Here is a 19,261-nt window from a genome sequence, read left to right as displayed (position 1 = left end):
AGGGGGGCTACTAATAAGGATAGGGGGGAGGGGGAGGTAGAAAAATAATTGGAAGGGTTTAGGGGGGCTACTAATATGGATGGGAGGGGGGGGAGGTAGAAACATTATTGGAAGGGGTTAGGGGAGTACTAATATGAATGGAAGAGGTAGGGTGGGTTATAATATGCATGGAAGGGGTTAGGGTTATTTTGTGCATGGATAGGGGTGGTTCTAATATTCATGGGAAGGGTAGGGGTGGTTCTAATCAGGAGGATCCCGGTGCTGTATCCGGGTAAGTAAAACCCCTTCCCTGTAGTGACCCTTTAATGTTATTATTTAATCATTTATATAGCGACTGCAAATTCCGTAGTGCTGTACAATGGGATAAACAACTCCTAGTTTACGGAATAAGAATATACCCGGCGAGTAAAAATGCTATCCCCCAGATTTTTTGGGGTTCCTACACCCATGGCATGATTTGCCGTGGGAGGGCTGCCTGGGCTGTCAGGCAGCCCTCCAGAAGAGGATCGTGGCGGAGGTAAGTACCTCCTGGCTCCTGGGGCAGAAAGCGTTCCATGCCGCCGCAACGGCTTTAAAGTGCGACGGCATGGAACGACGTTTAGGGGTTAAGGATGTGTATATAAGAACAATAAACCCACAGCTCTGTCTGTTCCTGCTTGACCCTCAACACGGAGTCTTGTCTCGTTCTTGGGGTGGGGGGGAGGAATTTATTGTATGCTGATCCAGTTCGACTGCTAGGAGTGTAAACCTTTTGTATGTTTTTTCCTATTCGGCTGTTTACAGCATTCATATGTTTGCGAGCATTCGTATGCTTCTCCGGTTTGGTGTATTTGTGTCTACAGTAGCTGTGCCTGTGTCTCTGGAAGGGAAGATCTACTAAATGGCACTTTAACCCCTTTTATGCCTGGGGGTGCCGTTACAATAATTTCCCCCACAACTGCCCCATCACAGGTCCTACCTCGCCCCTTGCTCCCTCTGCAGTCCCTACCTCCCCCCCTTGCTCCCTCTGCCCCTCCAACCCTCGCCCCCTTAGCGGATTTCAACAATAAAGTGCCTGAATTTGTTAATTCAAAAGACTTTGCATGTTTACACCTAGAGGACCGTACTATTTGCAATACGTGATCAGACTACCTTCCTACGGACTTACCATGAGACATGTCACCGTATCAGCACTTGGGCACATTCTGGCATGGCATCTTCTCCACCACCTTTAGTTTCTGACTATCGATGGGTTGACACAGAGGCCTGGGTGTTCCATGAAAAAACACTTCGGAAACTTGTGTTGCTGTTGCCACAGTGTCCCTAAGAAAGAAACGTTTAACAAAACATTTACAGAACTGAAAGCAGTGACCTTTTACTACACAGTAATAAATTCTGCTGTAAATGTAATAATCATTAACATCACCTGGTAACCACTACCATTGAGCTCTATTAGGAGAATGAGGGTGAAGATACTCACGGATAATCTTTGTGTATGGGCTCACAGACCCTCTGTCTAGTCCTCTCAGAAACACCACATGGGGCAGAACACAAACCCCAGGGACTCCACTCCGACCATTTGGTAGTACCTGAGATGCAGAGTTACACAATAAGCATACTCCGCACATGTGTGAGCAGAACGTGTACCCCAAGTGTGAGCGGTGTGTGTACCCCCAGTGTGCTGAGTGCACTCCAAGTGTGAGCCATGTGTACAAGTGTGAGTTGTTAAAAACTTACGTATTATACAATTTTCTACATTGTAGCAGTGTCGGCTCTCTCTGTAGGACCCTTCGCACCATTTCCCCCCATAATTCGTCCCCAAACATTCCCGTCTCCGGCTCTGAAGCCCAGCTCTCTTCTTACAGCGAATTTCTTCACCGAGCAGTTGACAGTCTGACCAGTCCTGCCACTCCGACCACTCTCCGTCAACTGTGAGGGGGTGAGACGAGAATCAGGGTAACACAGGGCAGCCCAAAACACCCACTCACTAGTATACTAGCATTACTAGTGTACAGCACCAACATATTCCACAGTGCTGTACAAAGAGGGAAACAAAACCTATCAGACAAACGTTAGGAAGGACTTGATCCCAAGAACTGACTGTCTACAGGAAGCAGATACAAATGTGGAAGTGCAATGCATAGTACGCGTTGAAGGGCAGATTGATTCCACAAAAATAATATTTATCCCGTTAGACAGAAACATAAGGTAGGGGGCAGCAGGGGGGCTATGGGGCTGGCACACAAGAGATTTCAGAGAAATCCATTACCCAGGATGGAATCTCTGTATAAGGAATGTAGGGACTCATTGTGTATTACCCAGGATGGAATCTCTGTATAAGGAACGTGCGGACTCATTGTGTATTACCCAGGATGGAATCTCTGTATAAGGAACGTGGGGACTCATGGTGTATTACTCAGGATGGAATCTCTGTATAAGGAGTGTGCGGACTCATTGTGCATTACCCGGGATGGCATCTCTGTATAAGGAACGTGGGGACTCATTGTGTATTACCCGGGATGGAATCTCTGTATAAGGAACGTGGGGACTCATTGTGTATTACCCAGGATGGAATCTCTGTATAAGGAACGTGGGGACTCATGGTGTATTACTCAGGATGGAATCTCTGTATAAGGAGTGTGCGGACTCATTGTGCATTACCCGGGATGGAATCTCTGTATAAGGAACGTGGGGACTCATTGTGTATTACCCGGGATGGAATCTCTGTATAAGGAACGTGGGGACTAACTGTGCATTACCCGGGATGGAATCTCTGTATAAGGAACGTAGGGACTCATTGTGCATTACCCGGGATGGAATCTCTGTATAAGGAATGTGGGGACTCATTGTGTATTACCTGGGATGGAATCTCTGTATAAGGAACGTGCGGACTCATTGTGTATTACCCGGGATGGAATCTCTGTATAAGGAACGTAGGGACTCATTGTGCATTACCTGGGATGGAATCTCTGTATAAGGAATGTCAGGATATTTATATCGGCAGATATTTTGTGCTAAAATAGAAATTAAAAGTGTATATTGTCAGAGTCACTCAGAACAGAGCGGACTCTATTTTGGATTTCAGGCTAACAAATTGCCTTTTTGTAACTAAACACTAGCCTGAGCTAAGGAATGCATTATATAAACAAACCAAGTGATACAATGAGACAGGGGATGGAATGCTATGTCTAAGTGTTAATGGAATAGAAATAATTCTAAATGCAGACATTAGTGACAGAGAAGATTAGTAATTAATTTTACTTTCTAAATTTTACAAGGTCCCATTGTAAAGTAAAAGTTGAAATTAAGTTTAAACTGTCAGTTTTAGAAATTACGACAGAAATTGCCGACACAAAGACTGAGGCAAACACTTTGAACTGACAGAAAATGTAAGTTATAGGTAGTCATATAGATAAGCCAAATGACGTCAAAATCGTCATCAGGAAAAGTTAACCGGTTCCTGGATAGGAAGGTTTAGTGAGGCGAGACTGCCCTCTATGGACCAAATACCTAAATTGCAATCTGCAGGTTGACCACACCTTCAGTTTCCTATTGGCCTTATCAACTGATGACGTACAGAGAATCTTTCCCTTTAAAAGTTAGGACAAAGGAAAGAGAGGTGAGTTGGAAGAGTTGAAGTTGGAGTTTGGGCTTTCAGATTCGGACATGCAGAGAGATCTATGACAGATATTCACTCTGGGACTAACTAACATTCAAACTCTCTTGGACCCAACCCAAGAAACACTTAGAATTTTACTCTTACTTTCTAAGCAACACTATTTTTCACTATTACTTACACACCTCCTTTCAATCAATCATACCTCCATACAACCAATCCTGGGACTACCTACTCATCTGATGAGAACATCTACTTAACCTGGTAATTATGCTGGTTTCATTTAATTAATCTAAATTAATTAAAAATCTAATAGCATGATATATGACTGGATAAATCACGGTCAGATTTCAATATTTAGAAATCTTAGTTAACTAAAGAATATATAGTTATAAACATTCCATTCTGCAGGTGGAATTAAGAATAATTATATATATCAGTGTGATATTATCACGTGTTAGCATACCGTTGTTTTTATCCAGATGTATGGATTTGCTCTAAAATAAGATAAGATATCTTTTTAGGCAAATTAAAATTCGGCTTATAGAATCTGGTAGATTATGCTTATTGGATGGTTCCAGGAAATGACTAATGAGCTGGTTTAAATGTTATTTTGATTGAAAATTACATAAGAATAGGATATTAAATGCCTAGGAGGATCTAGCCAGCATTGAAAGGGTTATTCAGTTAACTGTTAGCCAAGGTTTAACGACTCTTCGCTGCACTGTGTGTGAAGTTTTACTTTCTGTGTGTACTCTCATAAATCTTGTCTTGACAGCTGACGCTGTAGCTTTGTACTGTGTATAGCCATGCCAATGTATTGCATATTCATGTTACACTAAATATTTACTGATTATTATCATGCATGTCGCCTAGTATCATTATTATTTGTCACAATAAATTATCTATTTTTATAACAAATTGTGATTTTATTTCACTTACATGGAATCGATCTCTCAGATCTAAGAGAATTGAAATAGTGGGCAATTCTCGACTGTTTAATATTATCATCCCATAAATATCCCCACAGGAACGTGCGGACTCATTGTGTATTACCCGGGTGATGGCACTGTGGACATAAATCCCTCTGTCCCTCTTTTCTAGAAGCTCCATATTGTTGGTGTGTCTGAATGTATAACAGATCTCTACAGCAATAATAATCCCAGTAATGTGTCTGAGTGTATAACAGAGCTCCACAGTAATAATACCCCCAGTAATGTGTGAGTGTATAACAGAGCTCCACAGCAATAATACTCCCAGTAATGTGTCTGAGTGTATAACAGAGCTCCACAGCAATAATAATCCCAGTAATGTGCCTGAGTGTATAACAGAGCTCCACAGCAATAATACTCCCAGTAATGTGTCTGAGTGTATAACAGAGCTCCACAGTAATAATACTCCCAGTAATGTGTCTGAGTGTATAACAGAGCTCCACATCAATAATACTCCCAGTAATGTGTCTGAGTGTATAACAGAGCTCCACAGTAATAATACTCCCAGTAATGTGTCTGAGTGTATAACAGAGCTCCACAGCAATAATACTCCCAGTAATGTGTCTGAGTGTATAACAGAGCTCCACAGCAATAATACTCCCAGTAATGTGTCTGAGTGTATAACAGAGCTCCACAGCAATAATACTCCCAGTAATGTGTCTGAGTGTATAACAGAGCCCCACAGCAATAATACGCCCAGTAATGTGTCTGAGTGTATAACAGAGCCCCACAGCAATAATACTCCCAGTAATGTGTCTGAGTGTATAACAGAACTCCACAGTAATAATACGCCCAGTAATGTGTCTGTGTGTATAACAGAGCCCCACAGCAATAATACGCCCAGTAATGTGTCTGAGTGTATAACAGAGCCCCACAGCAATAATACTCCCAGTAATGTGTCTGAGTGTATAACAGAACTCCACAGTAATAATACTCCCAGTAACATGTCTGTGTGTATAACAGAGCCCCACAGCAATAAAACGCCCAGTAATGTGTCTGAGTGTATAACAGAACTCCACAGTAATAATACTCCCAGTAATGTGTCTGTGTGTATAACAGAGCCCCACAGCAATAATACGCCCAGTATTGTGTCTGAGTGTATAACAGAGCTCCACAGCAATAATACTCCCAGTAATGTGTCTGAGTGTATAACAGAGCTCCACAGCAATAATACTCCCAGTAATGTGTCTGTGTGTATAACAGAGCTCCACAGTAATAATACTCCCAGTAATGTGTCTGAGTGTATAACAGAGCCCCACATCAATAATACTCCCAGTAATGTGTCTGAGTGTATAACAGAGCCCACAGCAATAATACTCCCAGTAATGTGTCTGAGTGTATAACAGAACTCCACAGTAATAATACTCCCAGTAATGTGTCTGAGTGTATAACAGAACTCCACAGTAATAATACTCCCAGTAATGTGTCTGAGTGTATAACAGACCTCCACAGCAATAATACTCCCAGTAATGTGTCTGAGTGTATAACAGAGCTCCACAGCAATAATACTCACAGTAATGTGTCTGCGTGTATAACAGAGCCCCACAGCAATAATACTCCCAGTAATGTGTCTGAGTGTATAACAGAGCCCCACAGCAATAATACTCCCAGTAATGTGTCTGCGTGTATAACAGAGCCCCACAGCAATAATACTCCCAGTAATGTGTCTGAGTGTATAACAGAGCCCCACAGCAATAATACTCCCAGTAATGTGACTGAGTGTATAACAGAGCTCCACAGCAATAATACTCCCAGTAATGTGTCTGAGTGTATAACAGAGCCCCACAGCAATAATACTCCCAGTAATGTGTCTGAGTGTATAACAGAGCCCCACAGCAATAATACTCCCAGTAATGTGACTGAGTGTATAACAGAGCTCCACAGTAATAATACTCCCAGTAATGTGTCTGAGTGTATAACAGAGCTCCACAGTAATAATACTCCCAGTAATGTGTCTGAGTGTATAACAGAGCTCCACAGCAATAATACTCCCAGTAATGTGTCTGAGTGTATAACTGAGCTCCACAGCAATAATACTCCCAGTAATGTGTCTGAGTGTATAACAGAGCCCCACAGCAATAATACTCCCAGTAATGTGTCTGTGTGTATAACAGAGCTCCACAGTAATAATACTCCCAGTAATGTGTCTGAGTGTATAACAGAGCTCCACAGCAATAATACTCCCAGTAATGTGTCTGAGTGTATAACTGAGCTCCACAGCAATAATACTCCCAGTAATGTGTCTGAGTGTATAACAGAGCCCCACAGCAATAATACTCCCAGTAATGTGTCTGTGTGTATAACAGAGCTCCACAGCAATAATACTCCCAGTAATGTATCTTTAAACTACAATAAATGTGTTTAGAAATCAGTCTGAGTAAATAAGTGTGACTTACTGCCTTTTGTCACTGGATTTTTATGTGAAAAACTGCCCTTTGCCCCTGACTGTTGGAGAAGCCTGATTGCCAGCCTCCTGCCTCATGACTATGACCCTGGGTTAAAGACATTATTTGGGCATATGGGATTGTGACACACTTTTTCTGCCCCTTTGATTCCATTTAAGAATGCGCCTCTTCCTCTCCCCCTGTTTCCTGTCCTATTGTTCTCCAGCAAGGCGTTGTCCCAGGGACACTGCCAGACCAGTTTAAACTTGCTGCTTTGTTCGTGGGATCTGAGCGCTGTTCACCTATACTGGGCGCTCAGATCCGAGCTATCTGGGGATAGGGGGGGTTGTGTGAAATATAATAGGATTGAAGTATTTTTACTGTTACTGTAAAATGGAGATATTTTCTGTACCTGGAGATAATTGAGTTTACTGCAATGCCTTAAGCCAATTATCTCCAGGATAGAGGGGAGGGATTTTACTGTGTATGTGGGAGTGTTATTTTGTTAATTAGTGTTCCCATTGGTTTGTGTCCCTTTTGTCACTGTTTCCCACCAGGTCCAGGAGGTGTGCCTCTGGCCTGAAAACTTGTATAAAAGAAAGTCCTTTTGTGTGCATTAAACAGACCTGCTTTACCCCTTCATGAAGTCTTGGCTCATGTTTGGGGGATGGGATAACTACACTCTGGGGATTGCTATATCACAATACTCCCCTGAGTTTAAGCTCTTGTAAGAGCTTGTTCCTGGTTCCTGCTTTCTGGATTCTAGGAGAGTTTCACCCACTGGAAGCTGAACCCTGGTCTTGGGTCCAGAGTGGGTGGAGGACGGCGAGACCCCAACCAAGCTGCGGCGGTTAGTGGGGGTCTGCAGTGGTTATGGTGTTGAGTGGAGTGCTTGGAGCCCTCGGTGAGCACTAGTAGCATCCGTCAGCGGAAGGTACCCAGTCAGGGTGCCAGGCATTCCGTTACAGTGGTGGCAGCAGTGGGATGGCGTCCTAGTGCAAAGAGAAGCAGCTCGGAGGCACCGGTAACGTTTGGAATTACAAATTGAGGGCAACGCTAGTATTCGTACAGCGCCCCTGTTCACAGCAAACATGACCTATCGCTTTGAGGGCGCCGCTTACAGGGATGAAGTAAAGAGGCGGCTAACCAGGTATGGCCTGGATCCTTCGGCAGAGACGATCCTGGCAACCTTGCACAAGTTGGATGAGGAGAATCGAGCGGCATGGGAATGCGAGCTCCGATTAGGGCTGTGGGCAATCGGTCTCTCTTCCCAGCGGCAGCCAGCATCCCAGGGAGAGGATATTGTCAGTCCCTCGTCTCTGCAGCAACCATCATCACTGGGAGTCGAGACAGTCGGTCTGACTCCCCAGCCGCAGTGTGTTGTAAAGGGAGAAGAGACAATCGGTCTCTCTCCTCAGCGGCAGCCAGCATTCCAGGGAGAAGAGATTGTCGGTCCCTCGTCCCTGCAGCAACCATCATCACCGGGAGTCGAGACACTCAGTCTGACTCCCCAGCAACAGTGTGTTGTCAAAGGAGAAGAGACAACCGGTCTCTCTCTCCAGCGGCAACCAGCATCGCAGGGAGAGGAGATTGTCGGTCCCTTGTCCCTGCAGCAACCATCATCTTGTACCTTCATGAAGTTTCGGCTCAGGTTTGGGGGATTGGAGGGGAAAATAACTCTCTAGAAGAGTGGGAATACCAGGAGCTGGCTCGGTGACTAATGGCTAAAATACTACTAAATAGAGAATAAAAATATAAAAATATAAATATGTGGTACTATGCCTTTAAATCTGGAATAGACAAAGTATCCCTATAAATGTGCAAAAATGTGAATAAAGGTGCTATGAGTGGAGATCTCAAATAAACGTAATATCCCTTTAAATGTGCAAAAATACAAAGAGAATGCTGCTATACCTTTAAATATCCTTTAAGAATGTGCAAACATGCAAAGCAGTGCTATATAGGGGGGTGATAAATAGAAAAAAATCATATATATATAGATACAAAAATACAAAAAGGTAAAAATGAGAGACCAAATTCTCTGCTGGATGACCAACAAATATGTATGAAACTGGTGTCTATATCCCAAACAACATGAGGGATAAATGATACCTGTTGCAAATAATATACTTAGTAAAAGATAGAAGTAACAAATAAGCTATACAGTACAAGGAACTGTTAGCTTTAGGCAATAAAAATGGAAACAATATATCGCTGGAAAACTGAAGCATAAAACTGGATCACTTCATATAAAAAATGCCAGTTTATTGGATATATTAAAATAACTTGGAAAAAGTTAAATATAATAAAAATACAGGTCACACTAGATTCAGAAGTGCATTACCAGACTGATGCATAGAAAAATAACAGCAAGGACCTTCGGATTGTTAAGGATGGATACGGATTGTGATGATTCAATATACAGCTGATATCTCTGATGAAGTAGGGCCCATTCCCTACGAAACGCGTAAGACAGGCGTCCCAGCAACACACGGGATCAGACGCATGTACCAGCAGCACCACTAATCTCCACACGCAGGACCTGTTTGGAAAGTACCGCCACCGGATCCCAGCAACACACGGGATCAGACGCATGTACCAGCAGCACCACTAATCTCCACACGCAGGACCTGTTTGGAAAGTACCGCCACCGGAGGCATCTGTCCTGCACGTCCCCTGAAGTGAGGCTCCTGCTCGGGACGTGCTCACAGACACAAGCCATCCTCACCGGCAGCTGTATATTGAATCATCACAATCCGTATCCATCCTTAACAATCCGAAGGTCCTTGCTGTTATTTTTCTATGCATCAGTCTGGTAATGCACTTCTGAATCTAGTGTGACCTGTATTTTTATTATATTTAACTTTTTCCAAGTTATTTTAATATATTCAATAAACTGGCATTTTTTATATGAAGTGATCCAGTTTTATGCTTCAGTTTTCCAGCGATATATTGTTTCCATTTTTATTGCCTAAAGCTAACAGTTCCTTGTACTGTATAGCTTATTTGTTACTTCTATCTTTTACTAAGTATATTATTTGCAACAGGTATCATTTATCCCTCATGTTGTTTGGGATATAGACACCAGTTTCATACATATTTGTTGGTCATCCAGCAGAGAATTTGGTCTCTCATTTTTACCTTTTTGTATTTTTGTATCTATTTATATATATATATTGTAACGGATCACCTGGCACCCCGACTGGGTACCTCCGTTAATGGATGCTCCTAGTGCTACCTGAGGACTCCAAGCACTCTGGCAGACACCATAATCACCGAATCCGAGAAACCTTTAAATTCTCCCAAGCGTATGAATGCTGTAGACCATTGAATAGGAACCATACGAATAGGCCTGTACTCCTAGCAGTCAACTGGAACAGCATACAATCAATCCTTCCCCCAATAATGAGACGACACATCACTTTGAGGTTAAAACAGGAACTCTGGACTGGCACATCCAGCCTGGCTTTTATTCACAATCCACAAAACATAGTGCTGCTCAGAGGGTTTTGCAGAACAACCAATAAACACATTACAACACATACAATGCAAGTACAGCAGCCAATCAGACACAATGGGACAATAGAAACACACCCAGCATATTCCTCCCCTCTGCTTAGGAGATAATTGAGTCAATTACTGTATCTACTCAATTATCTCCAAACTGAAAAGTTACACTTTTTATACATTTTTATAACTTGGTGAGTTAACATCGTACATACATAAAACTTATATTATTTTAACCAGAATAACTTGGGGACAAACATATCCAAAATTCACTTGAATAGGTTCAGGGGTTTAACGGTTAGGTCGAAGTCCTTTGTTTTCACTTGCAGGCATGGCTTTTCCTTGTCCCTGGGACAACACCCTGCTGGAGAACAATGGATCCGGGGGAGGGGAAAAGGAATTGTCCAAAAAGTTTCAGTATGTCCATACACTGTTTTTAAAAGGCCAGCACAGTACAATAAAAGTCCATTCACTGTGCTTAAAGGGCCAGTAGCCGCACAATAAAATACAATATGCCCAAATATTGCATTCAAAAGTACAACTTTACCAGGGGCCATAGTCAGCAGGTAGGAGGCGGGCAGCCAGGCCTCTCCAATGCCCAGTGGCGAGGTGGGTTCCGCCACATTTCTCCCCTTTCCCATTGAGACTATCCAGACTCCAGACCTTCAATCGGTCTGGGGCTCTGATAGTCGGTCGGCTTTTCTCACCCGGTGTAGCTGTCCCGGTGTTCTCCTGCCACATGTGTCCAGATTGAAATCCATAGTCTGGTGGAAAGGTAACCAGGGTACTCTCTCTCCTGGTTGGACAAAGCTGTTGCTGGGGAGAAGGGGTAACAGGCTCCTCTCCCTGTGACGACCTCTCTTGTAGTAGGGGAAAACAAACTGCCTTCTCTTCCAATACATTGTCCTGTTGTTGGGGGCCAGGACAGACTATCCATATCTCCAGTGGTGCAGGTGCAGAGACTACTGTCCCATCTGCACTGTTGTGGGGCTTACTGTCTCCCCTTGGTGGGCTAGGCTGCCGCTGGGGAGGGGAAACAAGACTCTCCCCACCCGGTAAAATATTCTGCCGCTGGGGAGCAGGACTGACCATCCGTACTCCCTGTAGATTGGGCGCAGAGACCACGGTCCCATCTGTGCTGGTGAGGGGCTTAGTGTCTCCCCTTGATGGGTTACGCTGCTGCTGGGGAGAGGGGGTAACAGGCTCCTCTCCCTGCGACACCCTCTCTGGTTGTAGGGGAAAACAAACTGCCTCCCCTACCAATACATTGTCCTGTTGTTGTGGACCAGGACAGATTGTCCATATCCCCAGTGGTGCAGAGACTACGGTCCCATCTGCCCTGTTGTGGGGTTTACTGTCTCCCCTTGGTGGGCCAGGCTGCCGCTGGGGAGAGGGGGTAATAAACTCCTCTCCCTTACACACTTCCAGCCGCTGGGGAGCCTGGCTGACCCTATGTACTCCCTGTAGGCAGGGCGCAGAGACCACGGTCCCATCTGCGCTGGTGAGGGGCTTACCGTCTCCCCTTGGTGAGCTGCGCTGCCGCTGGGGAGAGGGAATAACAAACCCCTCTCCCTGAACCGTAGACTGCCGCTGGGGAGCAAGGACATCTCCTTCAGCTCCCTGTAGCTTGGGCACAGAGACCACGGTCCCATCTGTGCTGGTGTGGGGCTTACTGTCTCCCCTTGGTGTGTTAGGCTGCCGCTGGGGAGCAAGGATGGCACCTTCAGCCCCCTGTAATACACACTGCTGCTGGGGATCTGGGCCAACTGCCCAGCCTCCCTGTAGGGCCGGCAGAGAGACCACGGTCCCATCTCCACCTGCCATCTGTGGGTCTTCCCAGGACCAGTCGATAAGGTCCCCCATTTCTGGGGCTGGTTGGGCAGTAGGAGGTACTAAATGCAGGTCTCCTGCTGGCGGGCTTAGTTGTTGGGGAGGGGGAACAAAACTCACCGCTCCCAATGGTGTACAGTCCAGAAGCCCCATCAGGTTAGAGACAGGCAGTGTCACTGGATCATATAAGTCCGCATAATTCTGTTTGATCTCCCACTGCTCTGGTGGTACTTGTGGGGTATATGGTAACTGACTGGCGCTGAACAGGTGTTGGTAATCCTGCTCCAGCTCCCATTCCTGGACAGCCAGTTCAGTCAAGTCTGGCCTTAGGTCCTCGGCCATAGGGAGATCCAGCACGGCTTCTCTGTAGTCAAATATGTCCCAAAGCCGTGACTCTGCCGCACTCCCAAAGTCTGGTTCTGCAAATGTCCCCCATAATAAGCCAGGGCCATTATAATCCTCACCCTCGGGTTTGCCAAATTTGGCCATTCCAGGCACCCGCTGAACCGCGTACCAACGTAGCGCTTGGTATGCGTCCTCGAGACCCAGTTCTCTCCATGCCAGTGAGTCAAGTTGCATCACCCATTCCTCCTGAGCCTGTTCTCCCAGCATAGGTATCCGTAGGGCCACTCTGGCTTGTAATCGCTGCTCCTTGCTGGGGAGACGCTCACCTCGCCAACGCTGGACACCCTCTAGGGTTTCTTCCCACATCCCCTGTCGGGCATCCTCTCTGCATGCCAACCTGGATGCCTCTGCTATCGGCTTATCCAGTGTGACCAAGATGCTCTGTAATCTCCAGTTAAACTCCTCTTCCACTTGGAGCACTGTCCAGGGACTCGCTGGTTCTATGCCGCTCCATAATAATTCCTGTGTCTCCAGGGTGTTGTTCCTCTCACACCAGGACGCCATCCCACCGCTTGCCACCAATGTAACGGATCACCTGGCACCCCGACTGGGTACCTCCGTTAATGGATGCTCCTAGTGCTACCTGAGGACTCCAAGCACTCTGGCAGACACCATAATCACCGAATCCGAGAAACCTTTAAATTCTCCCAAGCGTATGAATGCTGTAGACCATTGAATAGGAACCATACGAATAGGCCTGTACTCCTAGCAGTCAACTGGAACAGCATACAATCAATCCTTCCCCCAATAATGAGACGACACATCACTTTGAGGTTAAAACAGGAACTCTGGACTGGCACATCCAGCCTGGCTTTTATTCACAATCCACAAAACATAGTGCTGCTCAGAGGGTTTTGCAGAACAACCAATAAACACATTACAACACATACAATGCAAGTACAGCAGCCAATCAGACACAATGGGACAATAGAAACACACCCAGCATATTCCTCCCCTCTGCTTAGGAGATAATTGAGTCAATTACTGTATCTACTCAATTATCTCCAAACTGAAAAGTTACACTTTTTATACATTTTTATAACTTGGTGAGTTAACATCGTACATACATAAAACTTATATTATTTTAACCAGAATAACTTGGGGACAAACATATCCAAAATTCACTTGAATAGGTTCAGGGGTTTAACGGTTAGGTCGAAGTCCTTTGTTTTCACTTGCAGGCATGGCTTTTCCTTGTCCCTGGGACAACACCCTGCTGGAGAACAATGGATCCGGGGGAGGGGAAAAGGAATTGTCCAAAAAGTTTCAGTATGTCCATACACTGTTTTTAAAAGGCCAGCACAGTACAATAAAAGTCCATTCACTGTGCTTAAAGGGCCAGTAGCCGCACAATAAAATACAATATGCCCAAATATTGCATTCAAAAGTACAACTTTACCAGGGGCCATAGTCAGCAGGTAGGAGGCGGGCAGCCAGGCCTCTCCAATGCCCCGTGGCGAGGTGGGTTCCGCCACATATATATATATATATATATGTATATATGATTTTTTTCTATTTATCACCCCCCTATATAGCACTGCTTTGCATGTTTGCACATTCTTAAAGGATATTTAAAGGTATAGCAGCATTCTCTTTGTATTTTTGCACATTTAAAGGGATATTACGTTTATTTGAGATCTCCACTCATAGCACCTTTATTCACATTTTTGCACATTTATAGGGATACTTTGTCTATTCCAGATTTAAAGGCATAGTACCACATATTTATATTTTTATATTTTTATTCTCTATTTAGTAGTATTTTAGCCATTAGTCACCGAGCCAGCTCCTGGTATTCCCACTCTTCTAGAGAGTTATTTTCCCTTGCTCTATATAGGTTTTTAGTGAATCCCTATCATTACCAGTTTTCGAGCAGCTTAGTGCTAGTCCGTCTCCCTCTCTCCTGTGTGGTACATTAGGTACACCAGAACCGTTCTACTTGGGGGATTGGAGAACTACACTCTGGGGATTGCTATAATCACTATACTCCCCAGGGTATAATCACTAAGCTCTGCTAAGAGCTTGTTCCTGTTCCTGCTCTCTGGAATTCGGAGAAGTCGACCTACTGGAAGCTGGATCCTGGTCTTGGGTCCAGAGTGGGTGGAGATGGCGAGACCCCAACCAAGCTGCGGCGGTTCGTGGGGTCTGCAGTGGTTATGGTGTTCAGCGGAAGGTACCCTGAAGGGGTGCAAGGCGGTTCCGTTACAATAAGATACATTGTTCTTCTTCTAAATTACATTTTAGTTGCAAACATTGTTATAAGTTTCTCAGAACAGCCCCGTCCCTGGTCACAATCTCACTCACACTCAGAACAGCCCGCCCATAGCCAAACTGCAGCCCCGCCCCTAAAATTAAAGTGTCCACTTTTTTAAATTTGAAGTTCTCGGGATATGGGATGAAACACTCAGAGCGTGATCAATGATACCTAGAATATCCGGCACAGCTACAACACGATCTCCAGGGTAGAAAAATAGAGATAAAAGGTGGAGGGACTAAAGGAGGGATGTGGGGGAGTCAGTCCTGCTCTATAAATGCCGAGGCGGCTCCCTCTGTTACCCCAGTGACTGTGACAGTAAATCTCAGTATCGGTGTCAGGGTACCTGTGGTCTCTACCTCCGAAAGAGGTAGAGACTTAGCTGTTCCTCCATCCAGACGGTCTGATGGCTCCCTTCCCCACGGTCTATCCGGTCATGCAAGGCCGGCCGCGAGGGAGTGACTGCCTTTTACAGCATCTAGGCAGGAAGTAGTCATCAGGACACTCCCCCGGAACAACCTGTCAGTCAATGGCTGCAGGACCAATCAGGATGCCTTGGAGGCGTGGTTACTGCTCTGAACAGGGTATTTAACAGAGCTTCTTTCATTAGCTCATTGCCCTGTCGTGGTTCTAGCTTGTCCTAGTCACTCAGTGCTTGTGTATTCTCTTATCCCTTTTGGTTTTGACCCGGCTTGTTTACCTTACTCTGCTTATCTCTGTTACCCTTGATTCGGCTTGTCTCTCGCTTACCTGTCTTCTGTTACCCTCGACCTCGGCTTGTCTTTGACCATTCTATACTGTACTACTTACGTTAGTCCGGCCATTCTAAGGTTCGGTATACGTATCTGGCTACTGTTTGTACTCTGAGTGTTGGATCCCTGTCCCGATCCTGACAATCGGGAGCCGGGGGCCACATTGTGCACTTACTGGGACATTCAGTCTTCGTGTTGCAGAGAATGTGTCTGATGGGGGATCCTGGGCAACCTCTGCCGCCATGTTTCGGTGCTGGGTTATTGCAGACCCTCTCTTCTCTCACTCGCCCCAAGCCACAGGTGACTGAGCATTCGGAGACCTTCTTCCATTCACCCCATCCTCCGTGAACTGCAAAATTAAATTAAATTAAAGAAACACTAACAGATCAGAGAACACAAACCCAGGACACCGACAGCCCCCACACAAACATTTACACATTCTATTATCAGGATCTGTGCTACATATTACAGCATGAAAACGGCAGGCACAGAGTCCCTGCAAGAACGGGTTATTATACTCCCCATAAACTAAACCCAGCTGCAATCCATAGACTGAATACTGAGCCCTGTAGCTCTCCATAGACTGAACCCTGCAGCTCTCCATAGACTGAATACTGAACCCAGCAGCTCTCCATAGACTGAACCCTGCAGCTCTCCATAGACTGAATACTGAACCCTGCAGCTCTCCATAGACTGAACCCTGCAGCTCTCCATAGACTGAACCCTGCAGCTCTCCATAGACTGAACCCTGCAGCTCTCCATAGACTGAATACTGAGCCCTGTAGCTCTCCATAGACTGAATACTGAACCCTGCAGCTCTCCATAGACTGAATACTGAGCCCTGCAGCTCTCCATAGACTGAATACTGAACCCTGCAGCTCTCCATAGACTGAATACTGAACCCTGCAGCTCTCCATAGACTGAACACTGAACCCTGCAGCTCTCCATAGACTGAATACTGAGCCCTGCAGCTCTCCATAGACTGAATACTGAACCCTGCAGCTCTCCATAGACTGAACACTGAGCCCTGCAGCTCTCCATAGACTGAACACTGAACCCTGCAGCTCTCCATAGACTGAACACTGAGCCCTGCAGCTCTCCATAGACTGAACACTGAACCCTGCAGCTCTCCATAGACGGAATACTGAACCCAGCAGCTCTCCATAGACTGAATACTGAACCCTGCAGCTCTCCATAGACTGAGCACTGAACCCTGCAGCTCTCCATAGACTGAACCCTGAACCCTGCAGCTCTCCATAGACTGAACCCTGAACCCTGCAGCTCTCCATAGACTGAACCCTGAACCCTGCAGCTCTCCACAGACTGAATACTGAACCCTGCAGCTCTCCATAGACTGAACCCTGCAGCTCTCCATAGACTGAACCCTGCAGCTCTCCATAGACTGAATACTGAACCCTGCAGCTCTCCATAAACTGAATACTGAACCCTGCAGCTCTCCATAGACTGAATACTGAACCCTGCAGCTCTCCATAGACTGAGCACTGAACCCTGCAGCTCTCCATAGACTGAGCACTGAACCCTGCAGCTCTCCATAGACTGAATACTGAACCCTGCAGCTCTCCATAGACTGAGCACTGAACCCTGCAGCTCTCCATTAACTTAATACTGAACCCAGCAGCTTTCCATAGACTGAATACTGAACCCTGCAGCTCTCCATAGACTGAGCACTGAACCCTGCAGCTCTCCATAGACTGAATACTGAGCCCTGCAGCTCTCCATCGACTGAACCCTGCAGCTCTCCATCGACTGAACCCTGCAGCTCTCCATAGACTGAACCCTGCAGATCTCCATAGACTGAACACTGAACCCTGCAGCTCTCCATAGACTGAACACTGAACCCTGCAGCACTCCATAGACTGAACCCTGCAGCTCTCCATAGACTGAATACTGAGCCCTGCAGCTCTCCATAGACTGAATACTGAACCCTGCAGCTCTCCATAGACTGAATACTGAACCCTGCAGCTCTCCATAGACTGAACACTGAACCCGGCAGCTTTCCATAGACTGAACACTGAAACCTGCAGCTCTCCATAGACTGAACACTGAAACCTGCAGCTCTCCATAGACTGAATACTGAACCCTGCAGCTCTCCATAGACTGAATACTGAACCCTGCAGCTCTCCATAGACTGAACACTGAACCCTGCAGCTCTCCATAGACTGAACACTGAACCCTGCAGCTCTCCATAGACTGAACACTGAACCCTGCAGCTATCCATAGACTGAATACTGAGCCCTGCAGCTCTCCATAGACTGAACCCTGCAGCTCTCCATAGACTGAATACTGAACCCTGCAGCTCTCCATAGACTGAATACTGAACCCTGCAGCTCTCCATAGACTGAATACTGAACCCTGCAGCTCTCCATAGACTGAACCCTGCAGCTCTCCATAAACTGAACCCTGCAGCTCTCCATAGACTGAACCCTGCAGCTCTCCATAGACTGAACCCTGCAGCTCTCCATAGACTGAATACTGAGCCCTGTAGCTCTCCATAGACTGAATACTGAACCCTGCAGCTCTCCATAGACTGAATACTGAGCCCTGCAGCTCTCCATAGACTGAATACTGAACCCTGCAGCTCTCCATAGACTGAATACTGAACCCTACAGCTCTCCATAGACTGAATACTGAACCCTGCAGCTCTCCATAGACTGAACACTGAACCCTGCAGCTCTCCATAGACTGAATACTGAGCCCTGCAGCTCTCCATAGACTGAATACTGAACCCTGCAGCTCTCCATAGACTGAACACTGAGCCCTGCAGCTCTCCATAGACTGAACACTGAACCCTGCAGCTCTCCATAGACTGAACACTGAGCCCTGCAGCTCTCCATAGACTGAACACTGAACCCTGCAGCTCTCCATAGACGGAATACTTAACCCAGCAGCTCTCCATAGACTGAATACTGAACCCTGCAGCTCTCCATAGACTGAGCACTGAACCCTGCAGCTCTCCATAGACTGAACCCTGAACCCTGCAGCTCTCCATAGACTGAACCCTGAACCCTGCAGCTCTCCATAGACTGAACCCTGAACCCTGCAGCTCTCCACAGACTGAATACTGAACCCTGCAGCTCTCCATAGACTGAACCCTGCAGCTCTCCATAGACTGAACCCTGCAGCTCTCCATAGACTGAATACTGAACCCTGCAGCTCTCCATAAACTGAATACTGAACCCTGCAGCTCTCCATAGACTGAATACTGAACCCTGCAGCTCTCCATAGACTGAGCACTGAACCCTGCAGCTCTCCATAGACTGAGCACTGAACCCTGCAGCTCTCCATAGACTGAATACTGAACCCTGCAGCTCTCCATAGACTGAGCACTGAACCCTGCAGCTCTCCATTAACTTAATACTGAACCCAGCAGCTTTCCATAGACTGAATACTGAACCCTGCAGCTCTCCATAGACTGAGCACTGAACCCTGCAGCTCTCCATAGACTGAATACTGAGCCCTGCAGCTCTCCATCGACTGAACCCTGCAGCTCTCCATCGACTGAACCCTGCAGCTCTCCATAG

At 46.0% G+C, this 19,261-nt stretch overlaps 1 protein-coding gene across 1 annotated transcript in view; it reads right to left on the bottom strand.

Annotated features, from left to right (window-relative positions):
• Positions 1–19,261, bottom strand: part of CFP (complement factor properdin) — a 42,074-nt gene that overhangs the window by 8,191 nt on the left and 14,622 nt on the right. Inside the window, exons 6-9 of the mRNA XM_063433073.1 lie at positions 15,895–16,068; positions 1,717–1,908; positions 1,460–1,568; positions 1,148–1,302 (exon numbers count right to left, since the gene is read on the bottom strand). Of these exons, the coding sequence (XP_063289143.1) occupies positions 1,167–1,302; positions 1,460–1,568; positions 1,717–1,908; positions 15,895–16,068 (611 nt within the window). The 3' untranslated portion in view covers positions 1,148–1,166. The remainder of the gene's footprint in view (positions 1–1,147; positions 1,303–1,459; positions 1,569–1,716; positions 1,909–15,894; positions 16,069–19,261) is intronic.

Source organism: Pelobates fuscus, chromosome 9 (assembly GCF_036172605.1).
Source record: "Pelobates fuscus isolate aPelFus1 chromosome 9, aPelFus1.pri, whole genome shotgun sequence".
NCBI classification, from domain to species: domain Eukaryota; kingdom Metazoa; phylum Chordata; class Amphibia; order Anura; family Pelobatidae; genus Pelobates; species Pelobates fuscus.
Note: the sequence above shows the minus strand (reverse complement) of the source record. Positions and strands in the feature narration are given on the sequence as shown.